The sequence below is a fragment of the Diplodia seriata genome, assembly GCF_021436955.1.
Source record: "Diplodia seriata strain FDS-637 chromosome Unknown scaffold_1, whole genome shotgun sequence".
Taxonomy (NCBI): Eukaryota; Fungi; Ascomycota; class Dothideomycetes; order Botryosphaeriales; family Botryosphaeriaceae; genus Diplodia; species Diplodia seriata.
In genome coordinates, this window is record NW_027117308.1 from 2,970,528 (window position 1) to 2,990,659 (window position 20,132).

The 20,132-nt window shown below is 57.8% G+C and overlaps 7 protein-coding genes across 7 annotated transcripts; 5 read left to right on the top strand and 2 right to left on the bottom strand.

Moving 5' to 3' along the window:
* Positions 1–553: 553 nt before the first annotated feature.
* Positions 554–4,119, bottom strand: STU1 (suppressor of tub2 mutation; the record flags this gene model as incomplete). Its single annotated transcript, XM_066772370.1, has 3 exons — positions 554–3,413; positions 3,469–3,587; positions 3,661–4,119. The coding sequence occupies 3 exons, from the start codon at positions 4,117–4,119 to the stop codon at positions 554–556; spliced, it is 3,438 nt and encodes a 1,145-aa protein (XP_066637649.1).
* Positions 4,120–4,608: 489 nt separating this feature from the next.
* Positions 4,609–5,391, top strand: SLS55_000864 (uncharacterized protein; the record flags this gene model as incomplete). The annotated part of the gene is made up of 1 exon (XM_066772371.1): positions 4,609–5,391. One exon carries the CDS (start codon positions 4,609–4,611, stop codon positions 5,389–5,391), a length of 783 nt encoding a protein of 260 aa, XP_066637650.1.
* A 260-nt stretch (positions 5,392–5,651) lies between these two features.
* SDT1 (putative suppressor of disruption of TFIIS) lies at positions 5,652–6,590 on the bottom strand (the record flags this gene model as incomplete). Its single annotated transcript, XM_066772372.1, has 5 exons — positions 5,652–5,845; positions 5,904–6,329; positions 6,381–6,416; positions 6,476–6,488; positions 6,540–6,590. 5 exons carry the CDS (start codon positions 6,588–6,590, stop codon positions 5,652–5,654), a joined length of 720 nt encoding a protein of 239 aa, XP_066637651.1.
* Positions 6,591–7,341: 751 nt separating this feature from the next.
* SLS55_000866 (uncharacterized protein) lies at positions 7,342–9,837 on the top strand (the record flags this gene model as incomplete). Its single annotated transcript, XM_066772373.1, has 1 exon — positions 7,342–9,837. One exon carries the CDS (start codon positions 7,342–7,344, stop codon positions 9,835–9,837), a length of 2,496 nt encoding a protein of 831 aa, XP_066637652.1.
* Positions 9,838–12,005: 2,168 nt separating this feature from the next.
* SLS55_000867 (uncharacterized protein) lies at positions 12,006–15,209 on the top strand (the record flags this gene model as incomplete). Its single annotated transcript, XM_066772374.1, has 4 exons — positions 12,006–12,576; positions 12,640–12,881; positions 12,944–13,405; positions 13,461–15,209. The coding sequence occupies 4 exons, from the start codon at positions 12,006–12,008 to the stop codon at positions 15,207–15,209; spliced, it is 3,024 nt and encodes a 1,007-aa protein (XP_066637653.1).
* A 787-nt stretch (positions 15,210–15,996) lies between these two features.
* Positions 15,997–16,745, top strand: SLS55_000868 (uncharacterized protein; the record flags this gene model as incomplete). The annotated part of the gene is made up of 2 exons (XM_066772375.1): positions 15,997–16,209; positions 16,407–16,745. The coding sequence occupies 2 exons, from the start codon at positions 15,997–15,999 to the stop codon at positions 16,743–16,745; spliced, it is 552 nt and encodes a 183-aa protein (XP_066637654.1).
* A 1,865-nt stretch (positions 16,746–18,610) lies between these two features.
* SLS55_000869 (uncharacterized protein) lies at positions 18,611–19,847 on the top strand (the record flags this gene model as incomplete). The annotated part of the gene is made up of 4 exons (XM_066772376.1): positions 18,611–18,692; positions 18,752–18,864; positions 18,933–19,068; positions 19,171–19,847. 4 exons carry the CDS (start codon positions 18,611–18,613, stop codon positions 19,845–19,847), a joined length of 1,008 nt encoding a protein of 335 aa, XP_066637655.1.
* Positions 19,848–20,132: the final 285 nt, after the last annotated feature.

The window sequence follows — 20,132 nt, forward strand, 5'->3', positions numbered from 1 at the left end:
CCGGGAGAAAGGGAAGGAAGGTGGTATGGTATACTAAGGGGACCGAGGAGGAAAAAAAGGTGATGAAACCAAAAGGAAAATGGAAGCAACAAGGAAATACTGAAAGAGCAACAAACCCCGCAGCCACCAGCCCGCTCGTGTGTGCAGTGGTAGTGTAACTCGGCAAAAGAATGACCAAGAATGGACAAGGAAAATATTTTCCGTCAGAGGTGTGTGGGAGAGCGTGCGTAAGAGTGAGGTTAGACAAAAAAACGCCAGCCCGCAAGAATAATCGTCACCGAATCCCTTTGCCAACGGCGCCGAAACTTTTGGTCGTCGCTTTTTCTCTTCACTTTTGGACGGAAACGCTTTTTCTTCCTGCAATGCTCAACGCTTCTTCCAGTCAGACACGCCAATGAAACGCCCGCTTTTTTCTTTCCCCCCCTCTGCATGTGCATCGCACCTGTCCTTTCAACCGTTCCGTGCTTTCCTAGCGGGTATCTAGTTCAAAGGAATCAAAACCAATCCGTAATCCTTGCGTTTTAAATTATCTTTTTCCTTGGCCAGAGTCCCGTTATGCCTTGCTGCGCCTGGCGAGATAGTACGTGATCAGGTTCAGATGGCCCTTGTCGGCACCGCTCACGGCCTTCCAGAAGCCGCCGTCCTGCTCACCGCCGAGGCGTTCATGCAGCTGCACGCAGAAGTCCATGTCAGCTCTGCGGACGTCGGGATCGAGGCTTCCCAGGAACTTCACGGCCAGACGTCCCAGCTGTTGGGCCTGCCCATCAGAGACTGCTACGTTCTTCGCGGCAGATAACTGCAACAAGCTGGATAGGGTCTGAAGAGCAAGGGTGACAGTACGCGGGGAGGGAGAAGCGGAGGCTGGGCGACTCTGGTCTGAAGATACGGCAGAGGAAGGCGAAGTAGGTGTGTTCGCGGAATCGAGGTACTCAAGGATGCCAGTGATGAGATCAGAAGTCTGGCCGTTCTTGACAATTTCCTCGGCTGTCTTCTCGATATCAGTGGTAATGTGGCTGGCAGTGTCCCATTGAGACCGGGAAGCGAGGACGGAGCAGAGGGCACGGGCGTAGTAAGGGCCCGACTTCTTGCGGTGTAGAGTGAGCATGGCCCGGATGGTGCCGAGAACCTGGGTCTTCAAGTTCTGAGCCTTGATGTTCGGCGTCTTCGTATCCACCGGCGCCTCCAGGTAATCAAGCAGAGCTATGAGGAGCTCTCCGAAACGCTGGTCTTGCTCGCCCCAAATGTCAAGGTCTCCCTTCACGACATCCTGGAGACGACGGAATCCATGCGCATCAAGTGTCTTGGCCCGGATACGTTCAATACCACTAGCCAACAACCGGCGAGTACGGAGAACCTCTGCCCTGTCCTGAACAGCCTCCTCGGTGCCATTCGACTTGTGGCCTTCCTCGGCGTGTTCGCCTTCCGGGGTCCCACTGCTCACACGGCGGTCACGGTTTTGCTCATTGACGGGCAATTCCTCCAGAACTGGCTTCTCGTCGCTGGATGGCCTCTGAGATTCGCTAGCCAAAGGATCCTCGTACACCTTGACCTCTTCGGTCGAAATAGCGTCATTGATTGAACGCTCAGGAGACTTCGACTTCTGGTTTTTGTTCTGTGTTAATGCGCGGAGCTCTGGAGAACTGACACCAAGGCTTGCTGACAAGGAAAGTGGCCGTGGTGAAGGGATCTTGGATGGGGTCGCGTGTGGGGAGAATCTTTGATTTTCAGATCGAGAGAAATTGACTTTAGGGATTACCATCGTGAAACTATCATCATCGTTGTGGCCAAGTCTACCGTCCGCGGTCATGGCGTGGTCCAGCGAAGGCCGCTGCCTAAACGGCATAACCATGGTTAGGTCCTCCGCCTTGGAGGGGCTTGCAGCCACACTGTCTAGGCTTGGAGACTTTCGGTGCATAGCTTCCAAGCGAGACTTAGGTCTTGGCGGGCTGGCGATGGGGCTGTTCTTGTTAGATGGCGCGCGAGGCCTACCCTTCAAAGTGCTGGCTTTCTTAGTTGTGCCCCTCTCGGGGCTACCAACTGGACTCATAGATGGCGTCTCTGCACGCTCGATGTTCCTGTTCCTAGAAGCATACGGGTCCGCGGTTTGGGGACGAGGTACCATACGAGGCCGGCGAACAGGCTTCGACATCAGGCCACCACCTCCGCTAGCGGAGGATGTCTTCTCGCTTCCGGCATTTCTGGAGGAGGTTGATAACGCAGAGGGCGGCCGTCCGTGCACGGACTTTGAGAGAGAGCCAGCAGGGCGGTCTGTAGCGGTAGGCTTGACGGGGGAAAGGTTGGCTTGCGCAGAGCTTGGACGTTCGGGCATCTTCTTTGCCGCGAGAGCAGCTTTCCTCTGCGCAGCAATTGTATCTTTCAGAGACGAGCGAGATGCTTGCGATTTGAGCTTCGAGACCGGGCCCTTGCCGCTGGCTGAGCCGCCCGTGGCATTGGGATTGTTCGGATCCTTCTGAAGTAGTGATTGCGCCTTTGCATCCAGGGTTTCCATGATACCTTCAGCCCTGTCGGGCCACATCTTGGCGAAAGCCCAGTAAGTCGCCCTGAAGTTTTCGCGGACCTTTGGGTTGGCATCCACAAGACCCTTCTTCATGCTGTTGATCGCAGAGTCCAGGCCTCCAGCATGCTCAAAGTGAGATTTGTGTGAAACGTTCTTCTGAAGCAATGTCTTCAACCAGCCCGCTGAGAATTGGCGTGGCTGGACGTTCTTGTCCGTACAAGCAAAAGCAACGTGCTGCATCATTCTGTTCGTGTATGTAGCATATGCGAAGATAGTATCCACCGTCGCATTGCCATTCTGTGCCGCAATGCTCTTGGTATTGGCGCACATCTTGATGAAGTTTTGCAGCATGATCTCCACCATGGGATCAATAGCAGGGCCCAACGTCCGTGCGAGCTCTTGCACTAGCTGGCATCCGTTGCTGGCGTGAGTCGTTCTCAGGGAATTGGCGACCTTCAGAATGCCGTCCCGCAAGCTTAAGACTCCCGCGATGAATACAGACTCGTGGTCTGTTGGCGCATTTCCCTTGAGCATTCGACGCATCTTCAGGACAGCCTTTTCTCTGGGCAGCCAGTTGTGTTCCGACTCCCTCCCTTCGAAATGCTGGTGCATGTCTCTGAACATATCTTCCAGCTCCCGGTGGCCGTACACGTACAGGGGCTCCATGGAAATCGTCTCAGCAGGCGGCGGCCGCGACTCCGGGCCTACGCTTTCGGCCCTGGCCTCCGACGGCAGGACAGGCAGGGTGGGGACGGAGACCATGGCTGGCTTGGTATCCACGTCGGTCGCTCCCGGAAGGCCAAGATTGGATATGATGTAATTTGTGATCGTCTTCCGCACGTTGTGGCTGTTCATTTTTTTCTTGAGGTCGTTCTTCGCGTGATCGGGCGCGTTCCTGCATATTCGTGTCAGCAAATTTTCTCGTGCGACCCTGCTGCGTGCCAGCGCACCTGAACAATTCCACGACGGCTGACTTCGCAGTCTCTCTGACCATGCCGTCGGGATCTTCCAAGTTTGCCACCAGGTACGGAACGAAGCTCTTGAACGGGAGGTTGTCGCTAGCGTGCATCTATGCGGGGTCAGCGTGTTTGTAACACCACAACAGAGGAAGGTCGCGCGCGCGCGCCTGATTGCTGACTGACCTTGACGACCCATTGCATGGCGATTTCTTTTGCGCGCGAGTTGGTGCCGCCCAGAGCGCCCTCGCGGACTATGCTCTCGACGCCGGCGTGGTTGTAGGGCCAGATGTCAGACAGCGCCTGCGAGGCGGCATTGCGCTGGCTCTCGCGCGCATCGCCCAGCCTGTCAAGGAGGATGGGCAGGAGCTGGTCGGACTGCTGGGCGACAATCTGGGTCTGGCTCTGCAGGCTCAGGCGTTTGATGATATGGCCGAGGGTCGAGAAGCCGGTGGACACGAGCGTCGTCGAGGTTTGCGCGGCGATGGCAAGGCGCACGCATTCGAAGATGGTCGGCGTGCACTCCTGGGGCACGCGCTCATGCTTGATGCTGCTTTTGAGGTTATTGAATTGCGTCAATTTGCGGTCGACGGGAGCCGAGGGCTTCTTCAGCGTAGCCAAAAGGCTCGCTGCCTGGTCCTCCATGGTGGCGTTGGCGCAGGCGGTGGGATGGTGTTCTGTTGACTGTGAGGTTTGTTTGGGAAAAGCGGCGACGGCGACTTGCTGCTGGGGCAGCGCCCTGATCCCGCCCCACTCCGAGCCGCTGTGCCCAACCTGAAGGACGTGCTTGCGCGGACGAACGACGCCCTTGCTGGCTGCCCTTTCGCACACTGCCGCGGTATCTGATCTCGGACACCGTCCGTGGCCCGTATTTCACACGGGCTGGGCCTGTCTTATTACTCACTTCGCTTGCTCCGTACGGACATGATGTTCGCGTCGCGGCGGTGCGGCCACGACTTTGACCGGCGGGCTACGTAGGTGAACTGCAGGTGCAGCCTGGCATCGTCCCTTGTCCCTTGCTCCCACATCCCTGCCTCACTTGACCCTTGCGCATTCCAGCGTCAACATCCCGCCACCTGGGGCCACCCCGAGCACACTATATCCAGCAAGTACCGCACTGCGATACCGTGGAACATGCCTCCTCCTCCCGTCTACTTCCAGACCATGACGCCCGTCCCCGCCCCCGAGGCGAAGAAGCCCGTGCTGAAGCGCAAGCCGCTGCTGCGCCTGGAACTGCGCGACCTCTCGCACGAGGGCGCCAAGTCCTTCCTTGCCCACCTGGATGCTTCGCAGGTCCTCGAAGAGGCCGTCTCCGGCGTAATCCAGGTGCTGTATTCGCGGCACTCCGATATCCCACCCGTACGCTCCATCACCCTCATCCTCCGCTCCATGGGTGGCGTCGCATACACCACAGGGAAGGATATAGACGGCGATCACAAGGAGATTCACTTCTCCCTCGACTACATATCGAACATCGCCAAGGATCGGGGAAAGGAGGAGATGCTGGGTGTCCTACGCCACGAGATGGTGCATTGTTGGCAGTGGAACGCCTTGGGAACGGCGCCAGGTGGCTTGATCGAGGGCATTGCGGACTACGTGCGGCTGAGGTGTGGATTCGTGCCGCCGCACTGGAAGAAGGAGGCTGACGGGGACTGGGATGCCGGCTACCAGCACACCGGTTATTTCCTGGACCACTTGGAAAAGACCTACGGCCACGGTAGCGTGATGGCTATCAATGAGTGTCTTAGGAGAAAAGAGTATGACGAGGATACGTTCTGGAAAGAGATCTTCGGAAAGTCCGTCAAGCATCTCTGGAAAGAGTATGGGCACTCGCTGCAACGCGACGAGAACGGCAAAGATGAAGAAAGGGCAGATCCGGAGATAGCCCACGAAGACGCTCCGGCTGGAGTAGTGTGACTTGCTCTATGAATGTTGCAAACGTTCTATAATGACTCTATTCTCCTCTCCCGCCGAATCCAAACAAGACAATGATATCTAAGATGGCCAAGAACTTTGATGTGGCCCAGTGCCAGGAGAAGTAAGACAAGGTAGATGGCCTTCTCCGGACCAAGCGTAATGAAGAGCACTCAGATGATCCCCCGGTTACGCTAGGCTTGAGCTTTAATGACACTTTCCGTGCCCGAGCAAGCTTACTAAAAATATCGACCGAAAGCGGCCTAAGGGATCGACTTCTGAGGTGGATCATTGGGCGGGGTCGTGAAGAACTGCGGGAAAATGGTGCGGAGCTCCTCCAGATGTTTGATCTGATACTGCGATGCCTGCTGAGCAGGTGCCGACTCTGTAGACTCGACGAAGTGGACGGCGGTCCATCCAAGCTCCTTGGCTGCGCGTACGTTGGAGGCGGAGTCGTCTGGATTAATTTCACTTAGATGAGCTCAACAAGAAATTAGGATATCCGAGGCACGCACCAACAAAGTAACACTCTTCGACTCTCTCGACACCTGCTTCTTCCATGGCTTTCTGGAACATGTCTTCGTGTGGTTTGCACACGAATTTCTCGGCGCCGTAGTCGCAATACGTGATGCCCTCGAACAGATCCTCGATTCCAAGGAGTTTCACAACTCGTTTCCCGTGGTTGAGGTAGGCGTTAGTGAACAGCCATAGACGGACCTTGTCCCGATCTATGTCTTCCAGCATTTTGCGTAGCTGGGGGTTCGGCTTGATGACTTTTTCAAGGGGAAGAGCATCGTCCACTTTGCTGTTGTACTCGAGAGGGTCAACCTTGTGATGGCGGACAAGACCCTCGATGGCAAGGCCGTAGTCCTTGTAGTACTTCATGTGCAGGGTGTTGGCCTCTTCTTGGGTGAGAGACAAATGCGACTGGAAGTACTTGTCTATGCAGCTGTGAGTAGGACACCCATTAGGAAAGTGGATAAGCAGCGTACCGATGAGATCGGACATCATGTTGGCAACGCGTGTGTCTGCAGCGGGCAGCCGTTAGCCCTACATTCCGTACCGGTTGCCGGAATAGGAAGCCTACTCTTGGAGTAAAGCTGCAGGGGTAAGCAGTCATCCGAGATACGAGATCACGGGACGGAACATACACAGTTGTCGATGTCGAAGAAGAACACGGGTTTGCTCGCAGCTTCCGCCATTGTCGCGGTAGTGAAGGCCCTGGAGGCCTGGAACTCGCGACGTGTACCGAGCAGCCGGGGGGCGGAAAGTGCAAAAGATGGCCGACAGCGAAGGAGAAACTGCGGCTTCGCGACGAGCGAGATCATATGCACCACCAGCGCGTTGTTTTGGGCGGTGTCAAGAAGGAGTCACCAGGAGCGCTCTCGGAGAGCGACTCGGCGCCTCGGCACCGCTTCCGGCTGAAGGGCGCAGGGCCGGCTTTGAGAGGCCGCCGGGTAATTGTGCCTGCAACAGTGCTGTGCTTCTGCGGTATGACTGGCACAGCTTTGGTTTGCTCTACAGTCCAAGTCGGAGTCGCTGCTATCTACGGCAATGCTGCCATCGTTCTCTATGTAAAGCTGGGCAATGCTGTGAGAGCTGCACATGCAGACCGTGGTAGACGGCTTGGAAAGTCGAGTCCAAGACATAGCGGCAGCTGTCCGTGGACGAATGTTGCGAACGCGCGTTCAAGGTTTACTCGAGACCCGACGTCCCTCGAGCAAGGGCGCAAGGCTGACGATCGGAAATCTGCACTCTGTTGGGTGCTCGGGAAAAGGCGGCCGGACCAGGGCCAATATTTGGATTCGGCGCGGGCGACACCTCCGTTCCTCGCCCTGCAAAACTCCACCCGCTGCCGCTCGGCACCGTGAACTTACCATCCATTTCCTCGCGCCTGTGCATCGCTTGCCAAAGTCGCATCTGCGTGTGCATCCACCCAGTCACTGACATACCATGGCTTCGGCCGCGCCAGTACTTTCCGTGCAGGCCAACGGCGATGACCAGCATCTCGCCCCGGAGACGCGCCGCCTCGCAGACTTCTACCAGCAGCTGCTGCAGTTGCGAGACGAGGTGCTCGCGGGCAAGCACCCGCGGCTCAAGCTCCCTGACCATGCTCTAGAGAAACTGCTGCAGCAACCTCACGCCCGGCCGCCATCTACTGCTCGCCCACCATCCAATGCCGCCCTCAACGGCGCCGCCCCGCATGCCTATACGCACACACCGCATAGCAGCAGCTCCTACAACTCTACCCCTTCTGCATCCTTTGCTCGGCCTCAGAGCTCCCAGCGCCCACCAGTCTTGAAGCCGTCCTCGTCCGGGATAGATCCTGTGCTTCTGACAAAGTCTGATGACCTTGTGCGCGCCGAGATCCAGCTCAAGCGGCAGAGAATCGAACGCATACTCAAGGATCAGGTGGACCAGAAGCGGGTTCAATCTCGCGACAGAGATGCCGGTGTTGATACTGAGCCGCTTGACGTTTCAGACGTGTTGACCAAAGCCCTGGCCCTTGCTCAACCGGTATCTGGCTTACGTTCAGAGACTAATTCCAACAGCCCGACCAGTGATTCATTCGATGAGAACTCATACTACTCAAGCCAGGCGAACAGCTGGTCTTCTAGCGACCATGACAGTTCGGGAACTGCGAGTGCAGTGGAGGTGGCAGGTGGTGCATCGTCAGGCGACAAGACTGCAGCGACGGCGGCGCCGAATGGCAATGCCGAGGCAGACGCCCAGACTCTTTCCCAAATGGAGATGCGCGACGATATGGAGTTGATTGAAGATGGAGACGAGTCCGACTACGAGCCGCCAGGCGCTGAAGCCTTTACTACTGTTCCTCCGCCGCCTACCCGTGGCCCCGCTCCAGTCCAGAATCAGAACAGCACCCATGGTTCGCTTCCCTCCCCAAGAGTGCCCGTCATCACGAACCATATTCAGACACCAGTGGCTCCCCAGCCAGCCCGCGTTTCACCGCTGACGTTTGCCAAAGTACCTGGTTTGGACGCGCCCCGAGGCCCTGCTGCTCAGCCACTTCCAGCGAGCACAAACTCTTCCCCACGAAATGGTATCCGCGGGAAGGGCAATGGGAACCGAAATGAGAACTCACCGCGTTCAGGCCGGCAGAGTCCTACAGCGCCTCGTCAACAGAACAATTCACGGAAGCGTCGCAGGGAAGCCAAAGAGGCTGAGAAGGCCGATAAGCAGAGGCGAGTGTCAAACAACAAGCGCGTTGCTGATTCTCCGGAGCCCTATATCAAGGAAGAACCGGTGTCCCCCCCTCCACTCGCTGGATTGGCAGAACCCGCCCAAGATGCCAGACGCAAGGTTACGCGCACTCAGCACGATGATGTCGAGATCGTGTCGCCAAGGGATGCGGCTCGTCCCGTCTACTACATGGAATACGAACAGCCCGCACCCGCTCCTCGGTATGAGTTTGAGCCGGAAGTCGTTCGGGTTCCATCGCGGGTGGCATATCGGCGGTCTGAAAGAGATGATCAGGACTTGAGGAGGATGGCTAGCATCCAACATGCACGACGGCCATACTCGCCCTTGCAGCCGGGTCCTTATGAATCCGTGCGTGCTGTATCACATGCTTACCTTGATGGCCATGCCACGCCGGTATTTCGAGAAGGATCTGTTCGGCCCGGAGCAACTCGATACATTCGCTCGGAAAGGTCGATCTCGCCGCCATATGCTATGGATCCTTACCAGAGGATCCGATCTCCCGCCATTATGGGACCTCCACCTGCTCCAAGACGTGTCGTCGTGGACCAATACGGCAACAGATACTATGCTGAACCAGCCATGGTAGACAGGAGAGCATCCGTTGCTCCAGCTCCTAGACGTATTGGCGAAGAGATGCTCTATGAGCGCGCACGGACTCGTGAACCCACCATGCGTCCGGTTGCACGCACAGAGGGCTATGAGGAGGACGAAGCATCGCAACGGATGCTACCACCGCAGCCACGTAGATACGTGGAGCAGCCGGAGCTTGAGATCGTAGAGCCACCGTATCGCCCGTACCGACAGCGGGAGTACTCAATGCGTCCGGGAGAGCCCCTGAGAGAGGATTTGGTTCCGGGACAGGAGCCTCTGGAAAGGCATCCGCCTGCTCGGTATGAGGAGATGCCGCCGCCTCCGAGAGGCGAGTATCTTGCTCGAGCTTACAGCGTCCGGCCGGAGGCTGTTCGACGGGAAATTCCTGCCGAATACATGTCTCGGCATGGCAGCGTTGCTCCAGGCGGGGGGTACGCTCGCAGAGTAGAGGCTCTGCCTCCCGGATACCGGGCTGTCAGTGTCGTGCACGAAGGAGACGGGTTCGACGAGCGGCGGTACGCATACGCTCCGCAACATCCAGTGCGTCGGTATGTGGACGAGCCGGAGATCATCGAGCGGCCCATGGAGGCGCAGGAATACGGCGGGGAGCCACGCAATGTTGCATACAGGTACTGATGAGATACGTTCACGTTGGCATGGCATGATGTTTGGAACATTGGAGCGACTTCTGGATTCGTTGCATACGGCATGGTTTGGTGGCGGGCGGGTCTTGTTTTTTTCTGGATAGTCGTTATCTGTTGGACGAGTATCCACAGCGGATCTCGAGCGGGAACGGGAATCATCATCATCATCATCGTCAATATCATGTGTGCAGTGGTTTCCGCCACTGCGAAACGACGTAATTCCGGTTGGATAGAAGGGAAAGGAGAAAGCTCAGAATCCGACGACAGCCCCCACCGAGCAGACACCAAGTGCGTAATGGGCGCAGGAGATCTGCATCTCTACTCCACATGACTGACGGAGGTCGATGACAAAGAACGGGGCCGCCCTCCGCCGTCTCGCATTCGATGATCTGACCGTCAAGAGTATCCCCGAGCAGCGCCGACTTGTTCGGGTCGGTCCAGCTGGAGGGCCGAAGCGCAAGCCGGCGCGAGGGTCAAATGCCTCACGAAGGAACAGCACCTTGCCTGGTTCGGGCATGACGCATTCTTCGCGCTTGGGCGCAGGCGTGGCTAGCCTCTGGCGGGGCTTGTGGGCGACTCAGGTGTCTTTGTGGTTGGGGCTGGCCGTCGACTTGCAGATGTGAAACGGCCGCCTTCAGAGCGCGGCAGCGTGGAGAGATGCCGCCGCCCTGTCGTTCTGGCCGCCTCCTCGCTCCATCGTCAGGCTACCCTGACTTGGGCGAGGCTCCACGCTGCAGGCGCATGTCATGTCACAGGGAAAAAAAAGGGCCGCGAGCGACAGGTTTCGAGCAGAGACAACAAGACGCCTCGACAAGCCCGCCCTCCGGCCGGCGTCCGGATTGTGGCATTGACACGCGAGGCCCGTCCGTGAGCAGGACACGGCTGGCGCATCCCGCCCGGCCTGCGCTCCCAAGCTGGCAGTGTGCTGCTCGAACCGTGGACCGGCCTTTAGCGCCGTGCATAGTAGTGCAGCCAGTTCAAGTGCCAGGGAGGCCTTCGGGCTCAGGCATTGATGACGAAACAAGCAGCCGGGGCTTCCGCGTGCCGCACGAAGCGGTCGAATCAAGACGAGCGCAGCGCGTGCTAGGGAAAGCCAGAGGCTCAACGCAGCCACTCAAAGGACGGTGGGCAGCGCAAGGATTGCACGTGAAGAGGCAGGCCGGCGTGCTGCTGTCTCCCCCTTGATCGCCGTGGTGAGCATTAATATTGTCGTTTCTTTTTTTGCTGCCGCCGCTGCGCGCCCGACCGGGGCTGCTGCCCAGATATGCAATTAAGGTTCGGGAAACGGGATCGTTCTGGCATCTGCGTGCGCTGGGCGTGGTGGAGCGGGAGGCCGGACGGGTCGTTGCAGGCGCGGCGTGGTGTGTGTTTTTCTAGCAGCTACTGTGGAGTGGAGCGAGCGGGCCACCATCGCGTGCGGAGAGACGCTCGACGACGGCGTCCGCGTCCGCAGATGGCACCCGCCTCCCCAGTGGACAGGCGCCGGTGCCGTAGTGTACCTGCATGCGACCAGCAGCTGGCAGACGAGACAAGGCGACGGCGAGATGAGCCCCGGGGCCGGCTGCCGCTGATTGCTGTGGTGGCTGAGCAGCGCTCGGAGCGCGGTGAGCAGTGGGCAGACACGTCGCGTGGTCGCCGTCGCACTGCTCTTCTGGAGGCGGCCGGCGACGAGGGGCGCGAGGGCGGGAGTGCCAGGCGGCCAGGCGGCGAGTGGCCATGTTTTTCGGCGGTCTAAACACGCCCAGCTGCGCGCATCCCTCGACGGCCTCGCGGAAACGGCGCGGGCCTCGAGCAGAGGCCAGCGCTGCATGCACCCGGGCGGCGCCTCTGCCACGGCCGCTGCTGGCCTGGCGCGCTCTGCCTGCCCGCCTGTGTTGCGGCACGCAGGGCGTGGTGTTGCTGGCAGCAGGATCTACGCGACGCACAGCCCGGCTCGCGCTTGGCGGCCTTAGGTTGATTTCATCGAACGAACGAACGCTCCCGGGCGATCCAGTCGTGCCAGTGGCCGGCCGTTCGCCAAATCCTACGCCCTTCTCTCGCTCCAACGTCCACCACCCCAGCTCTCCATACCCATCGCCTCACCACCACCACACCCGCACCACGCCTCCCCTCCCCCCTTCATCGTCTTCCTGTCTGTCGTGGGGCGTGCAGCCGGCCACGATGCACAAGATATCCAACTTCACCGGCCAGGCCCGCCATGGATGGGAGAAGATGACGCCCTCGATGGGCTTCAGCATGTCACGATCACATAACGACCTCCCCAACCAGCCCGTCAAACGCCCGTCAAACGCCGCCGCCATCACTCCCACCATAACGCCCGGTACCCTCGTCAACCTCTCGTTCAACGTCCCCTTCGCCTCCAACCTGTCCGGCCCTGACGCCGACGATGTCATCTACGCGAGTCCCAGCGCCTTCGCCCGGTGGATCCGGCAAGAAGAGACACCGGACGGCGCACTGCCGCCGCCGACGCACACACTGCCCGTCCACATTTCCAACGTCGAGAACCTGCGCCTATTATGCAAGCAGCTGAGTTCCGCGATCCCCCAGTTCGAAGCGACCGTCGTGTCATCGGAGCCAAAGCCGCTGCCGGGCCTGCAGCGCGTCACCACCCTCGTTACGAACGTCTGCCTGTCGGGAGAGGCCGAGCAGGTGCGCCAGACGAGGTGCCAGATCCTGAACGAGACGCCGATTTCGCTGGTACGTCACCGCCTGGGAGAGATCCCGTTCGGCTGTTGAGGCGCCGTGGATGCTGACTTTTCCTTCGGCGCTTAGCGGTGTGCTACTGTGGACATAGATTACAGCTTAGTGTTTGAGAACGACGGCGTCAAGTCGCAGGTCTTGAACCATCTTGATGAGATTTCCAAGGTTACCAAGGCGGATATCTTTCTGCTACAGCCCAAGCCCATCGACATCGAGTCTGCCAGTATCAACGGCACGCTGCACGATGCGGAGCAGCGCCTTAGGTGTGCCATTTACGGCGATATGGAGAGCGCAGAGCACGCGAAGACGCGTGTTCTGATTATGATCGATCAGATTGTACGTGACGTGCAGTGGTGGCTCGCCTCGCGTGATGCTTTTGCTAATCGATTTGTGTTTAGCTTCACCGCCATGTTGACACCATGAAGCTCGAGCTGTCCATGCACACGCTCATCTGTGGACGGGCTCGTAAGAACATCAAGTTGATTGAGTCTGCGACTAACACGGCCATCTACTTTCCCCCGCCGTTCCCGCGTTTGTATGGTTACACGCCACAAGGAGCGATCCGACGACCGGAAGACGAAATCATCATCACTGGCGAGAATCCTGATGATATCCTGCAGGCCAAGCGGAGGCTACATGACCTCGTCCTGAGCACCCGGGCGTTCGTGAAGGAGGTCATCGTCACCACCAGCAAGATCGACAGCATTTTGCTCGAGCGTCTCGACAAAGTGCGCAAGATTATCGAGAACAACGGCTCGTATATCTTGCTGCCCCCACTGGGATTCCAGCGCGGTCCGATCCGCGTGCAGGGAACGGATGTTCTGAACGTTGAGCGGACCGTGCGGGAGCTCATGGCGTTGGTATGTTTCCATAAATGCCACTTATGCCACTGCGCGATTGCTGATCATGATACAGGCCGGTCAGTTCTACAGTGCTTCGTGGTGCATCACCCACTCGGACGGGCACCAAAGACCCCCTACCGCGGAAGATGTGCGGGCCATGCTGTCGGATATCTGCATCAACTCTGGTGCCGAGATCAGCTTCGAGAGGTATAACTTCCACATCAGTGGATCCGATGATGCCGTGAAGGCTGCTATGATGGTCATCAACAACATCCCCTTCGTTCGCAAGTCTCAGTACCAGATGAGCGTCAAGATCGAGCTGGCCAACGAGCACAAGGAGTTCGTCAGCGGCAAGAAGAACGGCAAGATCAACAAGATCATGAGCCAAAGCAATGTCCAGATTGTTTTCGACGGCTTCAACGAGTACAACTTCTACATTGTCGTCCGTGGCAACCGCTACGACGACGTGAAAGGAGGTCTCGATCTTGTCGAACAGGAGATGCCCGCAGCAATCTCGTTCCACGTGCCTGACCAGTACCACAAGCGCATCATTGGCATCGGCGGGCAGCACATCCAGCGCATCATGAAGAAGTACTCTGTCTTCGTCAAGTTCTCCAATGCGATGGATCGCGGTGGTCTGGGCAAGGAAGAGGACGACATCAAGGTCGACAATGTCATCTGCCGTACTCCTGCTCGTAACGCACAGAACCTTGATCTCGTCAAGCAGGAGATCATGGACATGGTTGAGAAGGTTGACGCCGAGTTCGTTTCTGAGCACGTGGTCATCAACCGCCTCTACCACCGTGAGCTCATCTCTCGTATGTCTGACATCGAGGATCTTGAGAAGAAGTGGAACTGCAAGATCGTTTTCCCGAGCACCGAGCAGGCCAGCGATGTCGTCACCGTCTCTGGTCCCGAGTACCAGGTGCCTCAGGCCGTCGACGAATTCTTGGCCATGGTTCCTGAGAACCACGAGATGACCTTCATGGCCCCTGCCGAGCTGAAGGACTTCCTCAGGTCTGAGGACTTCAAGAAGGACGTCGTTCTCAAGATGAAGGCCCAGTACAACATGGACATCCATCTGCACGACACTCAGCCTGGACCGGTTGACGCCCCTGAACTTACGCTCGAGGCACTGGTCATGAGCTACACGCGCAACTATGCTGGCGGTCTCAAGGACGCGATCGACTTCCTGATCGCTCGCCTGGTCGGACATGGCCTAGACATTACCCAGGTCATCAAGGGTGCTATCCCTCGTCCCAAGTCGGACTCGTTTGAGGATAGTCTTCCTTACTTCTCGTCCAAGGTCCTCCAGCCTGCCGAGCCTCGTCTTGACTCGACGGACTCGCCTACCCGGTCCGTCTTTGGCGACGACAACCATTCGATTCACGAGCGGGTTGGCTTCCTTGACAGGCTCCGCAAGCCTGGCAGTATGTCGTCCTTCTCCTCGTTCATCGAGCGCCGCAAGAACGGATCCAACTCTCCTGGGTCTCTCTTCACGCACGCGTCCCGTAACGCGTCCAAGGCGTCGCTGGTCTCTCTGGAGTCGACCAACAGCTACCGCAACCCCTGGAACGACAGCGGTATCAACCTGCCTGAGGATGAACACCACCACGCCAATGGCTGGCCCGTACCGGCGGCGCCCGGCTTTGGCTACCACTCGAACTCTTCCAAACTTTCTTTTCACGGAACGCCCACTGCTTCGGCGGCGCCTGGGGACATGACGCCCCGGTACGATCCCCGGGCGTCGTTTGACAGTGGACGCCCGAGCACTTCCCATTCTGCTTCTGGATACCCGGCCCCGATTGGGCCTCCTCGTTGAACCAACAAAAAAGAATTTAGCCGTGCAGCCCAAAAGCTCTTTCTCTCTTCGTCGATGAAGATACCCCGACTGACCACTACGACGATTGAATACCCCATCACTTTCCCTCCCTCGATACCGAAATCTGGCTATGAAAGACAATATACCCCGGGCGAATCACAAAAAGCGAATGCTGCTTTTCGGTCGTCGTTCGTCTGTATGTATGCGCGGTGCTTGTTGCGTGTATGCGGCGCGGTTGCGATCCTCTCAGTTCCGTCGTTCTACTCGGAGGCGTTATTGCTGCTTGATTCGTCTGCTTTCCTCTCCTAAGGCGCCAAAAGAAATATACCAATTTGCTCTTTGTGCTTTTGCCTAACTACCTAACCTACTGTTTAGCCGCTCGTTACCCCCTTCGGCGTTTGATTTGAGATGCTAGTGTGTCCGCTTCATTCCTTATACTACTACTATAACCTACGAAATCGCGGTCGATATTGATGGGAGAGCTTTGGGCGATGGTGTGGCTAGCGCATACGTAGTCTAGCGTACACGTTATAGATGATGACCCGACCCCATACGCTGCGATTGGATGCTAAGATGACGTGCGTGACTTAACGGTGGTCAATGCCTGCCCCGACTGTTGATCTCCCGGAGAAGATGGCGGCTGTATCTTTAGGCCCGGTCACGTGGCCGATGGCTATCTCGCGTCGATATGACGCAAAAAGTCCGGGGAAGCTGTGCGCCAGCCCGACTCCGAGAGCTCCATCCCACCGACCACAACACAACACCGTCCCTTCGCCTACCACCCACCATGGCTTCCCGACGAGCATTGATGCGCTTCTCGCTGCGCTCCGCGCCCGCGGCTGCTGCCCGCCGCACGGCTCCCCTCCATTTCGCCGCACCTGCTGCCCGCGCGCCGAGCGCCGCCGCTTTCCAGCCCGCGGTGCAGAAGCAGCAACTCACCCAGATCCGCTGGCACTCGGCGGAGCACGGCTCGAAGTCCAAGGTTTACGACTTCAATGGCGTAAGCAATCTACCGTCATGCTTCACGCCTTCGTCTGCTTGCTCTTCATTGCCCTCTCACTTGAGAAAGCTCCCTACTTGTCGCACATAACATCCGCCATGCCCCAAACCCAGTCTTCTCCACATTGCAAGAAAAGGCCAACAAACAAACACCACAGGCTAACCCTTGGCGTGCGTGTGTGTTCGAACCACATCCAGATCAAACAAATGCTCTCCAACCCGGCCGCCGACCGCGTCCTGATCGACGTGCGCGAGCCGCACGAGTTCGCCGGCGGCTTCATCCCGACGGCGCACAACATGCCGATCGCGTCGGTGCCCGAGGGCATCTTCCTGCCCGCGGACGAGTTCGAAGACCGGTTCGGCTTCCAGAAGCCGACGGCGGGCAACGAGGTCGTGTTTTACTGCAAGGCGGGCGTGCGCAGCAGCAGCGCGGCGCAGCTGGCGCAGCAGGCCGGGTACGAGCGCGTGGGAGAGTATAGGGGGAGTTGGTTGGATTGGGTCAAGAACGGGGGGGAGACGAGCGAGGGGCCGAAATAGGCTGTCGGGCTTGTTGGAGGACGGAGGGTGGAAGAGGGGGATATCCGACATGGCGTGGGCTTTCGGGAATAACGTACCCAGCAGGGGGGCTTTTGGGACGACCGGTGAGTGTAGCTGTGCCAAGCTGGATTATCTTGTCAATCGGCGTCGATACGTTTCAAGGTCCTCTTCTGCTTGCCCCGTCGGTGGTCGTGCCCTCGGCTTCTCGTGCAGCCCTAGCTTCATGCCGTGGGCCCGGAGACGCCGAGCCTCATACGTCACAAATCAATACTGTTGATGAGATATATGTCTTTGCGTGTTCCCGGATAAGCGGCACGGTTGGGTTGCGTATGAGTCGTTATGTATAGTACCAGACCTCTGGGTGGGATGATGCTGCCGTTTCAAATAACCTTATAAGGACATGCTGACGATCATCCAGGGCGTGGGATCTGCTAACATGTGGACCGCAACAGCCACGAGGGGGAAGGGTAAGTAGGCGCCCATGGCTTCGGAACATTCTCGCAGGAAAGACGCCCATGGATTTGCCGCCCTTCGATGAGTGTGGCTTGAAATGCTTAAGTGCGAGTTCAGGGTCTTCGATCATGTCAACATGGCCTTAGCTAAAAGGCTTCATAGTGGAAGGCCCGGGTCTAAAGCATTGACGCAGCGCGCCGTTGGAGCGTCCATGCCAGGTTTGCGCTGGTACACGACGTAAGTCTAGTCGTACGCAGGACTACTACGCCATTAAGACTCCAGCTATAGCTATGCGCTACTATTTTCCGATCAGGACTGTCAACGATTTCCGTGTCCGTTCTACATGCTGTCGGGATGCGAGTAAGAAAATGACCGGTTCTCCCTCTTGAACGCCAAGCCCTTAACGTGTCTCACGGCAAGAATCTAGTTTTTCCGTTGCTCCGGCCAATACCAGAGACATGCTCATCTATTTCTGTCGATTCATGAGTGGCGCGTCGCGTTTGCTGCTTTGGTCGCGTCGGTTGGACTCGGGGGCGCTCTCGAGACAGCTGGGCGGCCTAATCACCACGCTGCTCTCGAGGCTCAGCTCCTGCACGACTCAGTATGGTCGCTACCTGTGGTGTTGGGCCACGTACGCGCGGAAGACACAGGCGGAGGGATCTCCTTTCATATAGGAAGCTGCCGTCCCATTCGCCCTGTGGCTTGCGGCTCTCGTATTCATTCGCTTAACCGTCTACTCGAGACGTCTACCGTTTCGACATAGCAGATCCCCCAACGTGACCGTGCGTCTACTTTCCACATCTGATTTTCGTTAGGCGTGCATTTTTATATACGTAGGGCTAGCCTTTGCGGCTGGAGAGAGTGCGCCCCAGTGGATGAGCGAGACTCTCCTTCGACTTCTTTCAATTCCTCATTCACGGACCGACCTTTACCTCCCTGGCGGAGTGAGATCATTCATTCTTTTGTTTAGCATTATTCGATAGCACAGCCGGACGTGCTTGCGTTGGACAAGGAATCCTGCAGCATTAGCCTTGGTGGAAAGCCCAGGGCAACCGACTACTGACTACGTTCGTGACGCGGCGCCCCATTCGACCGTTCTCTGTACGAACACTTGGGAGAGATAATAATGGAAAAAGTCATGGTAAGGCCCGCCCCCCTCTCTTTCAACTTTGGAGGCCCCACTGTCGCCCGACCCTCCTTCTCTCCATTGTGGCGCAACGCCCTCGAAGGACTCTCCACTGCTAAAGTAGCGACACTCGCCACGAGTCACACTCTCCGGGGAACCTTTCACTCACAAACCTTTGAAGATGATACGCAGAGCACGAGACGTCTCGGACCTGGCCACGGGCTGGGACCCGGCCATTGCCATTCCCACTTTAGTGGGCAGCTTGCTGTCGTTTCTCGCCTCGAGCATGGTCATCACGCTCTGGGTCGTCTTCGGTGCCCAGCGGAGGTCGTTCCGCTACGCCCTCATTCTGAACCTTACTGTGGCTGGTGAGTACTAGAATTTTAATCACAAAAGACGTTGGTAACCGGCTCACACGGTTGCGCAGAGTTCACCAACTCATTGAACAACACGATATCGGGCATCTACATCATCATCAACCACGGGTCAATCAGCGATGGTCCTACTTGCGACCTGAACGGGTGGATAGGGCAGTTCTCGGTGCAGGCAAGTTGAACAATGCACCACATGGAACCGATCACCCGGTAGCTAACGCGGGGGAAATCCAGGCGGTCGACTTCTCGATCCTGGCCATCGCCGTGGTCACGCTGCTCACCATCCAATTCAAATCCTACATCCTCTACGCGCCGACCTACCGAAAGATCCTGATATGCCTGTCCATCTGGATCGTCCCGCTCATCACCAGTACGTTTTTTTTTCCCCCTTCTTCCCCCCTCTCTCTCTCCCCCCATCCAGCCCCGGCCATTTTTCCCCCTCACAACATAGACTAATCGCGATCAACAACAGGCACGACGGCGCTCGCCCTCGGCGTCATCGGCCCCGTGTCGGGCAACTGGTGCTGGATCGCGCGGGACCGCAAGTACCTGCGGTACGCGCTCGGCCACGGGTGGCGCATCGGCATCCTGCTGGTGACGTTCTGCATCTACGTCTACGTCTTCGCCTTCATGTACCGGCGGCTGCGCATGCGGCGCGACAACTCGAGCAACGCGCGCACGTACTCGTTCGACTACGGCGACCCCGCCGCGTCGAACGGGTTCGAGATGAACTTTTGGCTCGGGAATGGGGGGGTTGGCGGAAATAAGAAGGGGAAGAGGGATGCTGAGAAGGGGGATGATGATGAAGAGGGTTTTCCTCTGCCGCCGCCAAAGGCGTTTGGCACGAGGCGCAGGGATGAGGCGACGGAGAAGCTGATCCCGCCGCCGAGGATGCGCATCAGGCAGACGACGGACATCGATAAGGACGTGTGGAGGATGGTGCTGCTGAACCTGTACCCCGTCACCTATCTGATCCTGTGGGTGCCCGGCTTGGCGAATCGCATCGTCGAGGCGACGGGCGAGTACAGTCGGCCGCTGTCGATCCTGCAGAGCTCGACGCAGTATGTGGGGTTTGCGAATGCGTGCGTGTATGGGTTCAAGGAGCATTGGGGGGATGTCAAGTTTTGGTGGACGAAGGGGAGGGGGTGAGGTGGTGGAGGAGTGTCGTTATGTTCTTGATGAATGGTGGGAAATGGGCACATGGCTTGGTTCCAACGTGCTGCTGGTCGGCGAATGTAATGGTACTTTTGTTGTGTAATCGGTTGTGACCAGTCGGCATGATCTACTAGCACGTTCGCCAGCGCCACAGCATGTTTTCCTACACAAGCAGGTGAAGCAAATACCTCGACGTAAATGCAATGTTTTCCAAACTCGTACACGCATCTAGGTCTAGGGTTTCAAGCTCCGAGCTACCCCAGCTGAGTTGCTGACCAA